Source organism: Tinamus guttatus, unplaced genomic scaffold (genome assembly GCF_059628265.1).
Source record: "Tinamus guttatus ecotype Peru unplaced genomic scaffold, ASM5962826v1 Tinamus_guttatus_pri_ptg000052l, whole genome shotgun sequence".
NCBI lineage: Eukaryota > Metazoa > Chordata > Aves > Tinamiformes > Tinamidae > Tinamus > Tinamus guttatus.
Window position 1 is genome coordinate 9,248,862 of NW_028288586.1, and position 17,171 is coordinate 9,266,032.

The 17,171-nt window shown below is 38.8% G+C and overlaps 1 protein-coding gene across 9 annotated transcripts in view; it reads right to left on the bottom strand.

The window, feature by feature from the left end:
• ABLIM2 (actin binding LIM protein family member 2) overlaps positions 1-17,171 on the bottom strand; it is a 125,136-nt gene that overhangs the window by 50,481 nt on the left and 57,484 nt on the right. For 8 of the 9 annotated variants that reach the window (XM_088540012.1, XM_088540014.1, XM_088540011.1 and 5 more), the window contains exons 5-7: positions 14,369-14,495; positions 12,861-12,954; positions 1,041-1,128 (exon numbers count right to left, since the gene is read on the bottom strand). In XM_088540012.1, coding sequence (XP_088396138.1) covers positions 1,041-1,128; positions 12,861-12,954; positions 14,369-14,495 — 309 coding nt within the window. Of the gene's footprint in view, positions 1-1,040; positions 1,129-9,022; positions 9,349-12,860; positions 12,955-14,368; positions 14,496-17,171 lie in introns of those variants that run through there. The other variant, XM_010214227.2, reaches the window with a different exon arrangement.

The window sequence follows — 17,171 nt, forward strand, 5'->3', positions numbered from 1 at the left end:
CAAAGTGACAATAAAACTGTCATTTTAAATAATACAGTAAATTATAACAAGATCTTACTGAGACCACTTTTGGGTTTTAAAAAAAGCATAACCTCTCTGTTGCACTATTATACTGCTGTACTAGCTTTTTCAATGTACTATTTTAAAAAAACTGTGGACAGTTGCAAAATCTATAATACATATCTGGGCAGACATCTGATTTTAGGATAATACCCCAACGTTGCATTTCCCAAGTTATACTGAGTCTCTCTTTACTGTTCTGCTTTGAAAACATACCGTTAGTCAATGGGCAAAAGCCTTCATTTACTCTGGTGGCTGACTCTATATTCAACCATGTATATCTCTCTTACTGTTTTTTGAAAAGTATTCTAGCTTGTGTCTAGGCTAAATAATGTTTTTGCTCTTTGCATGAATTACACAGGAAGTCTTTCCCTAAAACCACTGAAATTCCCTGACCAGAAATATTTATTCTCTTATTCTCTATTAATTTCTCTTGTGGTGCAGAAGGTATAGACAGAAGATATAGTCTCGTGAGGACTTCACCTTCATGCCATCCTTTTTATCATCTGAAGGTATGGAGACAGGATGGATGGGAATTCAAGTAAGGTGTTGCAGATTTTCTCTGGGCACGCCAACAGGAAATAGATCCAGCCTTGGTCTCAGATCCACAACAGCAGATGTACATTAGTTTTCATCTAGACAAATTGGCACCACAGAAAATCGTATTTTTTATTAAATGGAAACTTCTTAAATCTTCACTGTTACTAGGTCCACCTGAAAGAAATAACTTCTACCACTGACTCTTCTTCACGTGATTCATACTTGCTACTGGCTTTAAACAGGGAGCGAACTATTAGTAGTAAATTAGAGGCATCAAAGAGTGTTTTGGTTTTGCTTTCCCTTAGCCTACATATTCCTTCACTTTGTTGGTTTGTTTTGAAATAAGAAAATGTTCAAAACAGCACAGCCACACTAGCAGGCACAGGCAAGAGGGTAATGCTTCTGAGTGTAACCTTTTTTTTTTTTTTTTTTTTTTTTACCTTGAAGATACATTTCTTCTCCTTCTGCAAACATCTGACTGCACCTGACACATCGTGCGCAACTTGGGTGATAATGCTTTTCTCCTGCCTGTTTAGAAACAAAACAAAACAACACCAAAAATTAAGCTTAATGATCGATTCAGAAGATTTAGCATGAGATTTTTTTTTCATTCTCTAGAACATGATTAATTAGAATAAATGAGTTAATACCAGCTAGTTCAACAACTGACTAAAGCCACATACTTATTTCGATTTTTGATACTTTACTTTTCAAAATGAAACTATAGTCTTGACTGCACAAAAACATTAGTGAGCCATAGGTAAATCTGTGGATTTACAGAGTAGAAACTATTCCATATAGTGAGCACTGTTTTCCCAACAAGTAAGCATAACGTGCATCAAATGCACGGTAACTTAGGACAGGATTAAGCTGTAAGCTTTCTCAGGTTAGCAAATTACCACGTTTTATGAATTCAGATTTCTAGGTTTCTTTATAACCCTATGAATTTCAACTGTTTTGCCATTGACTTCAGTGTGTTTTTCAAGAAAAGAAATATATAGGATAGTAAGGAGTAAGGATTTGTCTGTCAGAAGATTAATGTGCAACATGGAAAAAAGTGAATTTGATCTTAAACTAATATCAGGATAAAAGGTCAAGATTCTTGCAGCACGGGATTTATGAAGGAGTTATGCAGCAAACTTCTCAGCCACTTGGCCACAACCTGGTTCTGTGGATAACTGTGGGCAAACGTGTGAGCTCTGGTTCCCACTGGCAAGGATAGCAGCACCACAAGTGAATGTTGGCTTGAACCAGACAAAAATAGCATCCCAGGAACATCCACGGAAGAGATGAATTTTGGCATCTCCTCCCTCCTCTTCCATCCCAAATTTTTCTGGGCCAGACAGAATAGTTTTAGGCTTGAAGTCAGTGCTTTATCCACTCTGAACAAAAGCCTGCAGAGCAAGTATCCCTAAAGCCATCTGGTCTGAGCTGGAGTCCTGCTGGAGTTAAAAATGAGCATAGCTATGTACAACAACCTGTCCACTCAGAGGAGGCTGAAAGAGCTGTTAGGATTTTGTGCAACTTTAACAAATTATTATCAATTATTGGCACTCCAGTATCTAAACATGCCTCTGTCCTTAATATCAAAAATATCTGTTATTGGCAAGAATAAACAAGATGCTGTTAGAAATTTAACACTGTTACTACAGGGATAACTTGCCTGATTATTTTTGAGTGACAGAATATCAACGTCTTTAGAGAGATTTTAAGAACATATTCTGGCTTGGGGGCTACTTTGCCATCTACAATATCAAATTCAGGAGTGTCATAAAGTAAGGTTAAAGAAGCCCTGAGTTTTACTTCACCCATGTTACCTTGTTTCACCCCTGAAAACTTGTTGCTGCATGCATTATATCAGCAATAAGGATGAGCAACACATCACAAGAGAATTAACATTTTGAAAACAGCTTTGTTGCAGTTCACTCTTTGCTTCATGGTCTACTGGTGCAGACTGCTGAGTCTTCTGCAACTTTAGAAAAGGAAAACCAACATTATTTAGAGTGAAGTATCAGACTTGAGGTTTAACACTATTGCCTGAGTACAGGCTTCAGCACAGGTGATCCTTTAACTATAATCAGACAAACCTAAATGCGAAACATGAAGTGAAAAGAAGCACCATCTCCCTTGGAAGACTGGTATTACATGGGCATTGCTAATACAAAGCATAGACTCAATAGTGTAATTGATTTTGCCCGGCTCAATTCCCAGGCTGAGTATCTAGCCACAATTCAGAGGAATTCAATTATTCCTCTGAAAAAAGAAACTGTCAGAATGCATTTGGTGATGCATCACAGAACAGAAGCTACTTCCCTACATTTAACAGTACAACCAAATATCACTGTAATTCACTCACCTGTGTACCAACTACTATCCAATCACTAGATGTTAAATGCCAGAGTGATTTTTTTTTAACTTAGATATACTTAAAACAGAAAAAGATCAGAATATCCTTCTGCTCTGCCACTCACACCAGCACAATTTGAACAGATTTTTCAGCATTACCTCTGAATTAAAATGGGGCATATTCAAATTTTTCAAGTAATTCTTAAGGGCTCACAGCATTTTTTGTTGTTTACCCCCTTTTTCAGTTTATATTGCAGCCATCTAACTGAAGCAGCGACAACAAGACAGAGCAGATTCTTTAACCTTTGAAGTATTTAAAACAAATGATACTGTCCTTCTAAATGAGAGCGGAGAGCTGAATCTCAGGTTATGGACTTGATACAGGAAATAACTACTATTATTCTCTAATATGGTTATATAATCTGATTAAATACTCATGAATTATATTTAAACCATGGGACCTGGAATGTTAGACCTGGATGTGCCTCAAAACCTCACCCGGGTGCACATGAAGGCGGCTTTCATCCAGGCCTGTGTCTCCGCTCTCCCCAGACCCTTTCAGAGGCTTCACCTCAGAGACGAACAAACAGGTTTCCAGCAGAATTCAGAAATTTTATAAGCTTAGGGCAGCAACTGCTAAATGCTTTCAGTTGAGCCATGATGATGGCCTTGTTATTTTTTCTTTTCTTAGTTATATTGACGTGAGGGAATTTAGAGCAGCACATAAATTCCTAACCATATGGTTACTTCTTCTCTGCACAGTTTGAAAGCTTGGTTTGACAGATTGTTGTCTCAGTGTTGCTTGTTTAATAAAATACCAACACACATACAGCATGGAAGCTGCAACACCCATCCCTGACAGATCTCCCACTGTTCAGGGAGGACTGCAAGGACCCCCCTCAACAGCCTACATTTGCTTGAAGACTGCCCCTAGACTTTGTGCCTAGGCATCTCGAGGTAAGGACAATATTTTTCTCAATGTTAAACTGAAGATACATTTTCAGCTGATGAATCTTTCAATCTGAACAGCAAAGAGTGTCCTCGGAAACACAGTACACTAACAATATTTTAATTTCCCTTCAAATGACTGTAGCAGCTTTCCATAATTGCTGAGTCAATGTCTTGGGATATAATTTCAAAATTGAGTCAAAAAGGTGCTTGCAAATCTGAGCCAGACTGTCCTGAATCACTCCATCCCTTAGCTAGCAAGGGCTGCTTGTAAAGGTAATACTTTTTTGTGTGGCAGCAGGGTTTTTGGTCTGGATGAAGGACAGAACACCCTTCTCAGGATCAAGAACTACAGAAAACTGCAGCCCTTTCTGCTCTAAGCATGAGGTGCGCTTCTGTGTTGCTACCTCTAATAGAGCACATAGGAAAGTATACCCACACTTAGTAAAAAAAAAAAAAAAAAAAAAAAAGCTCTGTAGCAGCGTACATAAATATAAATTACCTTTTTTTTTAATTCCCTCTACCTTCGGGACTGAAGTAGATAGAAGACACAACGAATCTCGTGTGACAAATGTTAATTACATCATTTAACACACAGTTTGAAAACAGGAAGGAGGGCACTACTCGAGCCTGTACAGAACACAAAGCATTAAACAACACTCTGTGCTGAGCAAGGCAGAGTAACTCATAGTGGAAGGAATAACCTGAACTACTGAAAGCTGGGTTCTACATTATCTGTCAGCAACCAGGAGAAACATATTACGTTATTATAGATAGCACAGTGAAAACCTCTGCTCAACCTCTGGCTATGGTAGAAATGACCAGTGAAATAGCTGAATACATAGAAAATGATATATTTAGTAATTCCGAAGCCATTACCATGACATTAACAGTCTGGCCTCTCACGTAGTTGCTAAGAGTGCAAAACCCCAGATATCCATTTCCAAGCACTGATAAGCACACAAGACATGCTGAAATAAATCAAGATATCCTTGATATATGTCATATTAAAACAGAATTTCAAATCAAGATACAATTCACTGGAAAATTAATCTTCTAATGCTTTTCGCCTACATCTGTGGATTCATACAAGTGGAACTGGGAAGACAAAGAGCACCTAACTTAACCTGTATAAGGAAAGTTCATAATCTATCATTTTAAATTCAACATTGTGGAGTACGTACCTTCACTGGAAAGTTTTTTTGGAATATACACATCAAAAAAAGTAAAAAATTACTGAGCTCCTTTACATGACATTTGGTTTGTCATGCTTGTATTTCATCATTCATTTTTAAAATGAATGTTATAACCAGACTATTTTCATTGTTTTTTTTTCCTTAGGTGGCTGAAATGTATAGGAACCAGATAATAAATACAGGTATGAAAAAGGAACTCCAGATTTTTACTTTTATGAAGATCAATAGAGTTTTTGATTAAGATACAGCACTTTTTGGATGCAAGCAGACAGTGCACTGATTTATGGAGACAAATTCACGTTTTCTGTAAGTTAAAGCAGCCCACTCCTGCTCCCAAAGCTGGATTAGTTTTTATCTAGCAACCATGTCACCAAACAGCCCAGAACTGGACCAGGAAGTTTCCCTTCCAAGGTAAACCTAACCCAGCTGAAATTGGGGGTTCTTCTTGCTTATGCCCCATTCCTGGTCACGGCTTCAACATAGCGTTGTCCGATGTGGCTTCAGTGCTAGAGAGCGAGTAAAACAGCGGGCCCAAGCATTTATCTTTGCCCAGATCCTGCTGTGACCTCCAGAGCAGGATGGAGAAGGTACAGCACCATCAGGCATAGTTCAACAGCTGCACTTACAACTCAGCATTTGCACCAGCACCACATCATGTTACACGGACTACGCTGGTTCCAGACTCTACCCAGCATCTTCAAACACGGCAGATGACGTTGAGAAAATCACACAGCTGTTGCTGCTTGTAGTAGAACTGTGCTCAATTACTAGCGTTAAGTGTAACCACACACAATCCCCACTCACATTTACAGCCAGAACCTTGCAAATGCTACAGAACAACTGGAAGAGCTAATCAGGAACAGTTATACACAGTAATGGTTAGTAAACATCTGTCATGGGTCTGAAGGGACGGACAACACTGTCGACACAGGGGTAGTCAGCAAAATACCTATTTACTGTGTTACCTAACAGGGCTGTGGAGAGAAAAGCGAGAGAGTGGAGGCAAGGAGAGAATAAACTGAGGGATTGTCTTACTAATTCTCTTAGTCACGGTGGGCCTGACTCACCACTGAGTCATTTCAGCAGTGTGCCAGGGCAAACGAGCTGCTTTCAGTGGGGCTTACACCAGCGTGAAATTGCGCAGCGTAGTGCAACGCTGTTAATCAATCCTTCTCCTCAGCTTCTCCTTGCTGGATTCATTTGTCACCCCACCAGATGCCAAGAGACATGTGAGGTGTCCAGCACATGCACCTGCGGCATTACGTACAGCTTTAGCTGTCTCACATGTACGGTTATTTCACATTGTCTTAGCTCTGGCTCATCCCCCTGTGCTCTGCAGAGCCTTGAGACTTCCCACCCACATCTGAGTCATTTTTACTGCCTCCCACACACTCTTTATTCTTCCAGGTATAAAGTGCAGAATCGAATGTACCAGCAGGGACATCTATCTTGGAATAGCAGTAACTTACTATGTACTGGACTCTCAAAAGGAGAATATTCTAATGCTTGGGAGAGAAATACAAAAACAATAAAAAATCATAAAGGGAATAATTAAGGGAAAAATTAAGAAAAAGATTCAAAAAAATCAGGACTGTTAAAACTCCAATTTCTTTCGGCAACACCTGCAGACAAGTTCTGATACACAGGAGCAGGCAGACCACAGCTAGGAAAGGCCAACTGTACCTTTTCTGACAAAACTGGTACACAGTCTAAAAACACTAATTTTGCACTCTGTTGTCTTTCTTATGTAATGAGCATGCTACTCCTTTTGTCTTCTACTCAGCTTTGCAAATTTATCTTGCCACCCACTGAGACTTAAGAGGCTTCTGTTTTCCATTTGCTAAACATCCTCCCTCACTTCTTTTCAGCTTTCCTCTCCCACTCCCTCAAACCCACTTATGGGCCAAGACAAGCTGCAGCTGGCTCTCACTTTTGCCATCCCTTGATTAGAGAGAGGGAGTGAAGAAGGAGAAAGGTGACTTGGCCTCAGTTTTGCAGCTGTGGATTTAGCCCACCCATTTTAGGCAGGAAGAATGAAAAAGCAAACAAAATTGTATAGTCCTGGAGCGGCAGTATTATCATATTTTCATGCATATTATCAAATGGAAGCCAGCACAGACACAAGGACAGCTAATCTGATGCCTCATTTGGGGCGCTTTGCTGTTTCACTGCTCCTTTCATGTGGGTCACAGTGATACAGGCTGAAAACATCTGGGGCAGAAGCTGCCTCTCATCAGGTGTCCGAATAAAAGCCGATATTTTGGAACTCCAAACCTTAGGCCCCAAACAAGGACCTGCAATGTTACTACCACACATGCATAACTGACTTCAGCAGTACTTCCCTAAGGTAGGAAGTTGCTAGTTTCAGATTCATCAGCACTTCTCATGATCAAAGGACAATTTAAGAACTCTTTCTCTGGAGTGAGAAAGGATTTCAAAGGAATATAAAAATGTTGGCAGGGGAAATTTTTCGTCTGTCTTCAAGGCAGCGTGTATTCCTGCTAATTACAGATGGCAGTTGTTACATGGGCTGGAATATCCTGGCAATACTTTATCAGCAAAGGCAATTGCCACAAGTACATTTAAGAGTGCTAGACAGAGCTAAATGTTAGGCCACTGTCATGGTTACTGCAGGGAGCCAGAGGGAGGCTGCTGTGCTGCTGGCTGCATCGTGGCTGCGTTACAGGGCACACGGGGAAGCAGCCGGGCTGCCATCAAGGCACAGATCAGAAGACAAACACCAAAGCAATTATGCAAAGCATGACGAGGAGGAAGCGAAAACATCCCCAAAGTGCAAAATTTTAGCTCCTCAGTATATCCAAATGCTGGCAAACAAGTACTACGTCGTATGAGAAGGGACTGCATCACCACAGCAACACGGTGCTGAGAAAGGCTAAGGCGCACGCCGTAAGCAGCTTGTACCCAAGTTCAAATGGCACAGGGTGGCTACTGAGATAACGGTTTTGGTGTAAAACCACCTCAATCAATTAATAATGCTACATTTTTGCTTATTGAGAAGCAGTAGACATCACTCTCCTGTTCTCCAGGCTCAAGTATCTAACTGTTCAAAGTCCCTCTAACACCCACAACCCCACACAGACGCAAGTGCAAAGCAATGCACTTTCATGGACCTTTTCCATACATGCAGGAGAAACATCACCAGGAAAGCACTAAAATGGAAAAAAAAATGAGAAAGAGCCTTGCAGGATTTTTATTTCATCTCAATATCAACCACTTTATTTCAAGTCTTAAAGTTCTTTTTTATTTCCTTTCTTTTTCTGTTTTCTGTTTTATTCAGAAATAGGCTGCAGAATTTCTTACTTTGGTAAAAACACACTGGCTTAAGCTATCAGCAAATTTGTTATTCAAGGCTTACTAAATAATCCCCCAAACTGACTTACAGGGTATTATTAATGTAAAGAGTCCTTTTAGTATTATTTTTTCCTGACATGTCAACAGTTGTGAGTTTTCAATAGTTCATGTAATTAATATAGATAGGTATAGCTCCTTATCTTTTTCTGGGGAGAAGAGGCTGTTGATGGAGGGAAAGATTGAGGATGCAAGAAAGGTAAGGTGAATAAAGCCAAATTATTAGAACAGATTTACAGAAAAGTAAAGGCTAAAATCTAAGGTCAAATGCATTTTCACTGCTATTTTTATGCTTGTTGATAATACATTTAATTATGTCTGTATTAAAGAAAAAAGGCACTGTGATCTGTATTCTTAATATTCAGTTTAATTCAACTGATCACCAGTTAGCATTTACCCAGCCAAATTCAGACACTATTCAATGATGATTAACCTGCCTTTGCAAACCAGCAGTCTCAGACAAATGCAAGTGGTACCAAAACAGAGAACATTATCAAACTGCAAAATGTGCCATATCTCCATAAACGCTATTCACTGAAAGTGCTAGTTAATATATTTCCTACCTTAGTTGGTTTCCTTCTGCAAGAGCTAAAGTTGATTTATTTAGATGTATCTTTTCCAAGAGTTTTCCTTCTCTTCTCTCGCGATGGGAGAAAACTGGCGTAGAGAGCAGTTTCTAACTGAGGATTAGCTTGGATGCTTCTGCTGCTTTGACAGTCTTTTCAAGATTGTCCATGCTACAGGAAACACTTCGTTCATGCAGAAGGAGCCCCTTTTACTGTGTGTTTCAGTATTAATGCCTATATTATAAGCTGCTGAAGTACCTTTCACACATCACCGGGTTTTGTGGCTAGTGAAACAGCAGGATAAGAGACATTGCAGAATGAACCATTATTCCACACTGCAGGCAGAAATCTGCACACCCTGCTGCACGGAATTAGTCTCGTCTCGGTGCTATTCTGAGACTTTTGTAAGGGAAAAGCTAGTGATTTACAGAGTCGCTGTGGCTGCAAACTCGACCTTAGGGCAAGTGAAAAAAAAAAAAAAAGAAAAGAAAAAAACAAAAAGGCTCATTTTTAATTAATAAATCACTGAGGCATAATTGGCCTTTAATTGGCACATCTAATCTGCAGTCTCGAATTGACATTTCTAGTCAATTGTCCATTACCTCCTGCATTTGGTTCCTCATTTTAAAGCAACATTACAGCTATGATAAATAGATTCAAATAAATATTAATTACACTTTCCTAGACGTTTGCACATACACGTAAAACAGAATAATGTTAACCCTTTCTTCCCCAGCATACACTGAGCCCTAGGCCGCCTTTTAGGGTGCCAGGTACAGTGGCTGGAGTCCAGCTGTGCATTTAAGCAAACCACAGGGCCAATTTCACCAGTTCCTACAGGGCACATTTAAGCCATAACCACGCAGCTATAAATCACTGGATAGTTAAAGACAGAAGTCTAAAGCTAAGAATATGCTACAGTGCTTAGAGGTGCAACTGGGTTGCATGTAAATGAGCCCTAAGAGACCTTTTCCAAAACATATCCTCCAAGACGTTACACTGTCACCTTTTATTCACAGGAAATTCAAAACACCAATGAGCAGTGGAAGAAAATGGGTTTGTTTATCAGTGATGGCTACAGTGAGTTGGGGAGGGCAGGACCAGGCAGCTCCACCAAGCAAGCACTGTTTCTGTCCCCCATCCAAGCAGCCACCTTGCCTCTGCAACGCACAACTAAGAGCAACTAAAGACTATTGCCCATGCATTCTCCATGGAGTTCATCAGAAGAAAGGGAGAAGATCCAAAAAGCTGAAATCAATCACTTTAATCAGAAGAGTTAGCAACTATGTGCTCATCACATACAAATACGGAGGCTTTGACTCTGAGATGAAGTTTCTCACTAGCAGCAGTTTTGACATCTGGACCTTCTTTCAAATGATGATTTACAAATCAAACCAAATAGATTTGTGTTTTTTTTAAGCATACCCCACCCCTGCCCACCACTGCTGCGAAGAGGGAATCCAGGCATGGCCCCATAGGGGCCAAGAGGAGCCCTGGCCTCCTCATGTGTGAAGGACAAACCGGCAGGGAACCTGCATCTCCCCCTCCATGGAATTGACTAAAAATCCCCAAACAAGTGGAAATTGTCTTCCAAGTGGTTTGTACCAGGCCCTGACTTATCATGCAAAACATAGTATTGTTTTTTAAAGGCAGTTATACTCATTTTGCCTGTCTTTATGACATACTTATTAGCACAGCTTGATATTTTAATTAATAAATAGCTGTTTATGATATAGAAAAAGAGAGAAAAATATATTTTTAGTGCCTGATGCAGAGAAACAGACTACAGCATGACAAAAGGGAAATGGCTGGTTATAAAAATCAAACAGCTTAGTATATGAAAATGTGCCTATTTTCTGCATTGTTTTATGTTAGCAATTCCTGAATTTGGAACAGTTACACTATAAGCAACAAAATAAAGCTATCCCTTTCCCTCCCCCCACCCCAAACATTTTTTCCAGTTGCCCTGCGCTTTGTTTACAAACTCAGACTATAAAGCATATCCCTGCTTAGCCCTTTTTGTGGCTTTTTCAGTGCAAGTTCCTGGGGAAGAGTGAACTGAGGATGAAAAAAATGAACAAGAAGGGAATAAACAGAATTATGTTGTGTTTAAGCCCACTTACTGCATGGAATGGATCTGCTCCTCAGCAAATGGGCTGAAGGAAGGGTTTAAGTAACTAAATCATCACTGTATTTGGCTGGCAATCTACAAAAGCAGCCATATTTTTATAAGTTATCAGTAATTGACACTACTTGACCCTCCCTTCCTCCCCTGATGAATAAACATGCAAAATGAACAAGTGTTGGAAAAGGAGGCAATATTAAAAATCCGGGCACAGAATAATTGTGGAAACAGCTGTCCTGCTGACGCTATCACAGAAATCAGAGATGGAAAAAATCCTATTAGGTCATCGAGCCCCTCCCTTTGTCATTGCAGGATTGTTCCCTAACAAAGATTTTCCAGTGCCTTGTCCAATCGAGTTTTAATATGAACTAAGCAATGGCTTGCAGCAGCTCCCTTGGGAAACTGCTCCACTTTTAATAAGTATCACAGGCTTTACGAGCTATTGCCCTATATGCCCCATAATTTCTGTGGATCTCCAGATTATATTCAGTATCATAAAGATATTGAAAAGTGTTTCAGGATTACTGAGAATTCCAAGAAAATCACTGTAGAGCAGCGATGGCTACGTTTTCTTTTTTCTGTCTTTGTGACCAGACAATATATAAACACACCAGCCAGCTGACTTGTGACACACAAATGCCGAGGAGGATATTGGAGGAACCAAAGACATCAGCCCTAATTCCAAGTCTTCAGAGCAAGTCTGTCCATTGCAAGCAAACAACAAATGACTTACCAGTGTTAGACACAGACACAGGCATTGCATCCTTTCAAATCTGGTTGCTTAAGTCATGAATTTTAGTCTATCCTCCTAATGAAAAGAGCTGCGTGTGCTTTCTGCTCATCTGATCGTTCTCCACTAGTAACTATGGAGCTCAGTGGCCATTTCATTTGTTACCTTACAGGATACAGGACATTAATCCACATTTACACAACATTAGTTATCTTGCACACAAGCCAACCACTTTCTGTATGACTTTATGAAAAGAAAGTTCTAGACCATAAAGTTTCCAGACTATAGTAACAAACCTCCAGGCACTGAAGGTCAACATGGTCACTGCCTGCTTCATACTAACTCCATCATTTCTTGCCTATCTGCTACTGTCATTTTCTGATGGCACTGTGCTTTTACAAACTGCAAAAGTCCTTTTCCTCCTACTTATCTGCCCTGCTCTTCTTTTAATTGCTAATGTCTTATCCCTCTTGCATCAGTACTTTTTCCACTGTTTAACGTCACTGACTTCAACTGAAGTTACTCCCAAAGTATCCAGCAGATACTTGCACCAGTATCAAGTAAGACTGCTACATTTTTATCAGGGCACAGACTCACATAGAAGCACATTTCTGAGTGCAAAGATGCAGTTTGATTCAGCAGTTTTGCAGCAGTTTCATACTAACTCTGGAGAATGTAAAATGGAATCACAAAGCAGAATTTACAACACTTTAAGTATTAAAATGTGCCTGATAACCTGTTTGCTTACTATTGCTTCTACTTGAATGTTCTCCAGTACCACAAATATTGATTTACGGAATATATGCCTCATCAAACCATTAAGAAAAGAAATAGAAAAGAGTTATATGAAAAGTTAATTGTATATCATAGAACTAACATTACAGTGCTGCAATAGCACTCATTTTTGAGCGTATGAACACACATAAATGAGTAGGCCTCTCTGTGTACTTTGAGAGTTGTTCAAGTGAGAGTCTCCTTACCTCAAGCACTCTTCCTGTGATATACTTTTCACAATTGTCACATCTGATACCAAACTTCGCATGATAGTCCGTTTCACAATATGGAATGCCATCTCTAGGGAATAAATAACAGACAATATGGAGATTAGGTTAAATGGAATTACAGGTGGTCTGGCAGATGACACAGATGAAGTTTGTTAACATTTTAATGGACATTGTTTATGGATTTATCCTCTGCTAAATCCAGCAGCTACTAATTTTTAAAGAAATTGAACAGTCAATAAATAGGTAATACCTGACTGCCCATATCTGATACCCTCTTCCAAGTCCACCACAATTCAGCTTTACAGTTTTGTCACCAAATTCAGCACTCTCTTCCCTCCCAGGGGCAACACTAGATAGCATCCCAGTTGTGGGTTAACTACCACAAGTGACTTTTAAGCTAAAAATTCAAAGACTAAAAGTGGGAATCTTAGCTTTTATTCCAAACAATTAGAAGCAAAATACCTGCACTATTACTCTAAAATTAATGGATCTGTTAATTTACTTCCTATTATTGGGCAAGGCAAATACATACATACATATATATCTGTACATATATATACATATCAGTGCTGTCATCCAGCATATGGCTAATATGGCTAATAATGGCTACTCCAGAGGCATAACTAAGATATTAACTTAGTTTCTAAAAAGTATGTTTTCCTTAGAAGAGGATGAGAGATGTTTTAAAAAAAATCTACCAAAATCATGTATTTAGCTCATTAAACTGATGAATGAAAAAAAAATACTGCTGAGAAAAATGGAGACATCTCTTCTTCCCACTTGAAAGTACAAATTAAGTATCAATTAAGTATGGTTAGTGCATTAGTGCTAAAAGAGCCCACCATCAGACAGATTTATTAGCACAGGTATAATTTGTGTGGACATTTCTCTAGGGAAACATAAAAATTAATTTTATAGCATGAAAGTCGGATTGCTTAGAGACCATAAGTTACCGTAATAATTAATTGAAATAATTGAAGTAGGGATGTTTCTTCCATTGAATTGTTTTGTTTGGCTTTCAACTATTTTTTCAGATAGGACTTTGCAATAAATAAATCTTTACAACTTAAGGTGTTTTTTTTGTTGCTAAAAAAAACAACCAAGCGCTGTACTGAAACACAGCACAGTAGCACGGAATTTGGGATAATGTAAAGCTTTATTTAATAACATTATGCGTTAGAGGTTTTCTCAGCTTCCAGTGCCAGCTGTGAAATTAGATGTTCTACTTGTATTATCGTAAACCCAAAGACTTGTTGAGTATCAGTGGGCCAATAGATCTGAAAGTCCATTGGGTATGAACATAAGAGCACTTGGGACTGAGCTATTTTTTGTTTTAGGCCAATTCCATCATAGACCAAACTCCTCTACAGGAAAAACGAATCCCTGTTGCCCTGGCCAGATCTAAAGGATCTGCAACACCAAACTAAGCCCTTTGTATCAAAATAAGACTGAAAATGAATTAAGATGCCCTGACTTCTACTTACTTGCTGATGTACTCTGCGTTCAGTAGCTTGCCGCACGTATTACACTTAAAACAGCCCAAATGCCAGTGTTTGTCCAAAGCGACCAGCGACTGCCCGTTTTTTATTTCTGAACCACAGCCTCCACAATCTGCAAGGGAAAAATCCAGTAGGCGCAAATCACATATTGGAAATAATCAGGCAAAACTACAGGTTGTGTCGTTGCAGCGCAGGAATCCCTTGGTGTCATAGTAACAGCTCGGCCAGGCTCCAGAGCTCACCAAAAACTACTCACCGGTGGACGACATGCAGTGCAGACCTCATGTTGCTAAAATACGTGACTCATTCAAAGACAAAAATAACAACTCAGGTTTCCTAGTGATTTAGGTTTACTTTAACTCACTTACACTGTCTTTTAGAGAGATGAAGTCTTGCTAATCGGATGCTCACATATCATAAATAGCCTAATAAAGTTAACAAAAATGGCCTAAAAGTCTTGAGATGAAAATACATAATTGATTCTTCTTATTAGACTTTGCTCCTGGGACTAACAGCGTAACTCATATTTCAAAATTCTTGCAACTGTGTAAAGAAAAATAAGTTGAAATTCCGATGTGATTGAAGTTCATTACAAATTCCTCAATATTGGTTTTATGGATGATGGTTGATCATATATTTATTATTTATAAAAAAATTAATATTAAAACAGGTATAAATCTTTAAAATTTTATAAGGAAAATAAGACGTAAAGCATAACACATGCCAAACTATATTAATTAAACAGGATATATATGAAGTAGCTCTATATTCCCCAGAAAAGAAAATAATTCCGGGTAAGATTTTTTTTTTTTTTTTTTGATTACACAGGTAAAAGCCAAAAGCTAAAGTTACCCTCCAGTGCCAGGCCAATAACCCGTGACCTAGTACCCTTTCTAGGGAAGATACACTCTTGCTTAGAAATCTTTTCCTTACACAGTTTAGACATGGGATTTGAACCTTGTTCTCTCTATGCTAAACAAATTCACTAATCCTTTATAGCGCCCATCTCTCATTCACACTGTTCTCTGCAGGTCTCTGTCTACGTGTAATTTCTTACAAAATGCTAAAATATTCAGCATATGCGGAAAAAAGTGACAAATATCAGTGATTCTAGCATCCACTATCTCAATAATCTTTCTAACCTTCTATCTGATCTTATATGAAATCATGTATTTTTGAGGAATTCTTCATGCATACCAGCAAGACAAATGGCAAAATCTGGAAGATCCTTCGCAAGTCATTTAGAGATGCTGGAGAAGAAAAGAAACATGTCTTCCATGGAAGGGAAAGATACACAAAAGCATAAAAAGATATATGTAGTTATTAAAAAAGACTCCAAACCTAGCATTTCATTAAATGCTTTAGCCATTTTTCTTCAAAGCTTTCTGAATTAAGATTCTACTTAACTGATTACATGACCCTAGCAAGACACCATGGAGGTGCAGCTGTAACGGTTTAATTGCCTGAGCACAACACAATAAAGGATAGTTCTTATTTTCCCTTGGGGGATTTGGAATGGATTGAGGGAGTACGAATATGTCTCTTTAATATCATTCTGTAGAACACCAATAGGTGGAATTGTGCCCAGCCAACGACATGTGCAGCACAGATCAAAAAGGTTGAGATTTGCTAATAGAAGAGGGAATTTGGGTGCATGCCTGGATTTTCTCCCAAAAGACAATCCTTTAGTATCTATTCTTTAATTGCAACCAGAAATTTCCTTCTGATCTGTTCACCAGAGGTTCATCTGGTAGGTAATCTAATTTAATCCCACTGGTGGAAATTTTACTCTACAAGTTCAGTACAACACGGCGCATTCAGATGTCATTCACCTTTCATCTTCTTTAAGATTCGGTGAGCAGAGATGCAGCATTTTGTGTGTTACTTTTTTTTTCTTTTTTTCTTCGTCCTAGTGCTGTTTTCTCCGTAAAGTTCCAGATAATTAAAAACAAATATTGTGGTTGCTATGACAACAGTGGAATTGATGTGGTGTCTTTGTCTTCCTGTTTGGATGTAGCATCCTTTAGTGACTCACTTAATTTCAACCAATAACTACAGAATATATCAATTTGATGCTAAATACTGATATTCTTCCACAAATACTCTTTCAACATCATTACCATCACAAAACGTTTTCAATGCTAGCATTTTATGAGTTAAAAAAACAGGTGGGTATTTATACAATAATAAAAAAATCAAGGGCTTTGGCAAAAGGCAAATACTTGACATTCCTTCTTTCCTCCAAATGTTAATAGAGAAAGGAGCTCATAACCACATGGAAAAGATGAAAATAGAAGCACTGGTCAGAGAGGGCAGCAATGTTGGGAGCTCAGCGAGCCCCAAGAGATCTCTTGAAAGCATTCTTGAGCTGAATTCAGAGATGAATAGGCTGATGAATAACACTGCATCATGTGTATCTTGAAATTATGGGCCCAGAGCAAAACACAACAGCGGGTCAACATATTATTTGCTTCTTGACTCAGCTTGCTTGAAGACTAATGCTTTTGTTCACTACTTTACTTTTACAAAAAGAATCATTAATTTAAAACATCAAGGTCTTTTCCAAGAAGACAGTTAAAACAATGAGACACAAACACCATTTACTGCCTCACATAGTATGTAGCATAATTACAGATGGCCATTTTGGTCTTTCATATTTGCGGCTCAACCAAGATGTTTCTGACTCTGCTTGTTTAGTCCTACCACTACTGAAAAAACTGTGTTTGCCTAAGGATTTAGCAAGTGTCTGGAAAATAGCTGTTATTATGTATTGCTGCTCTGTTTCTTT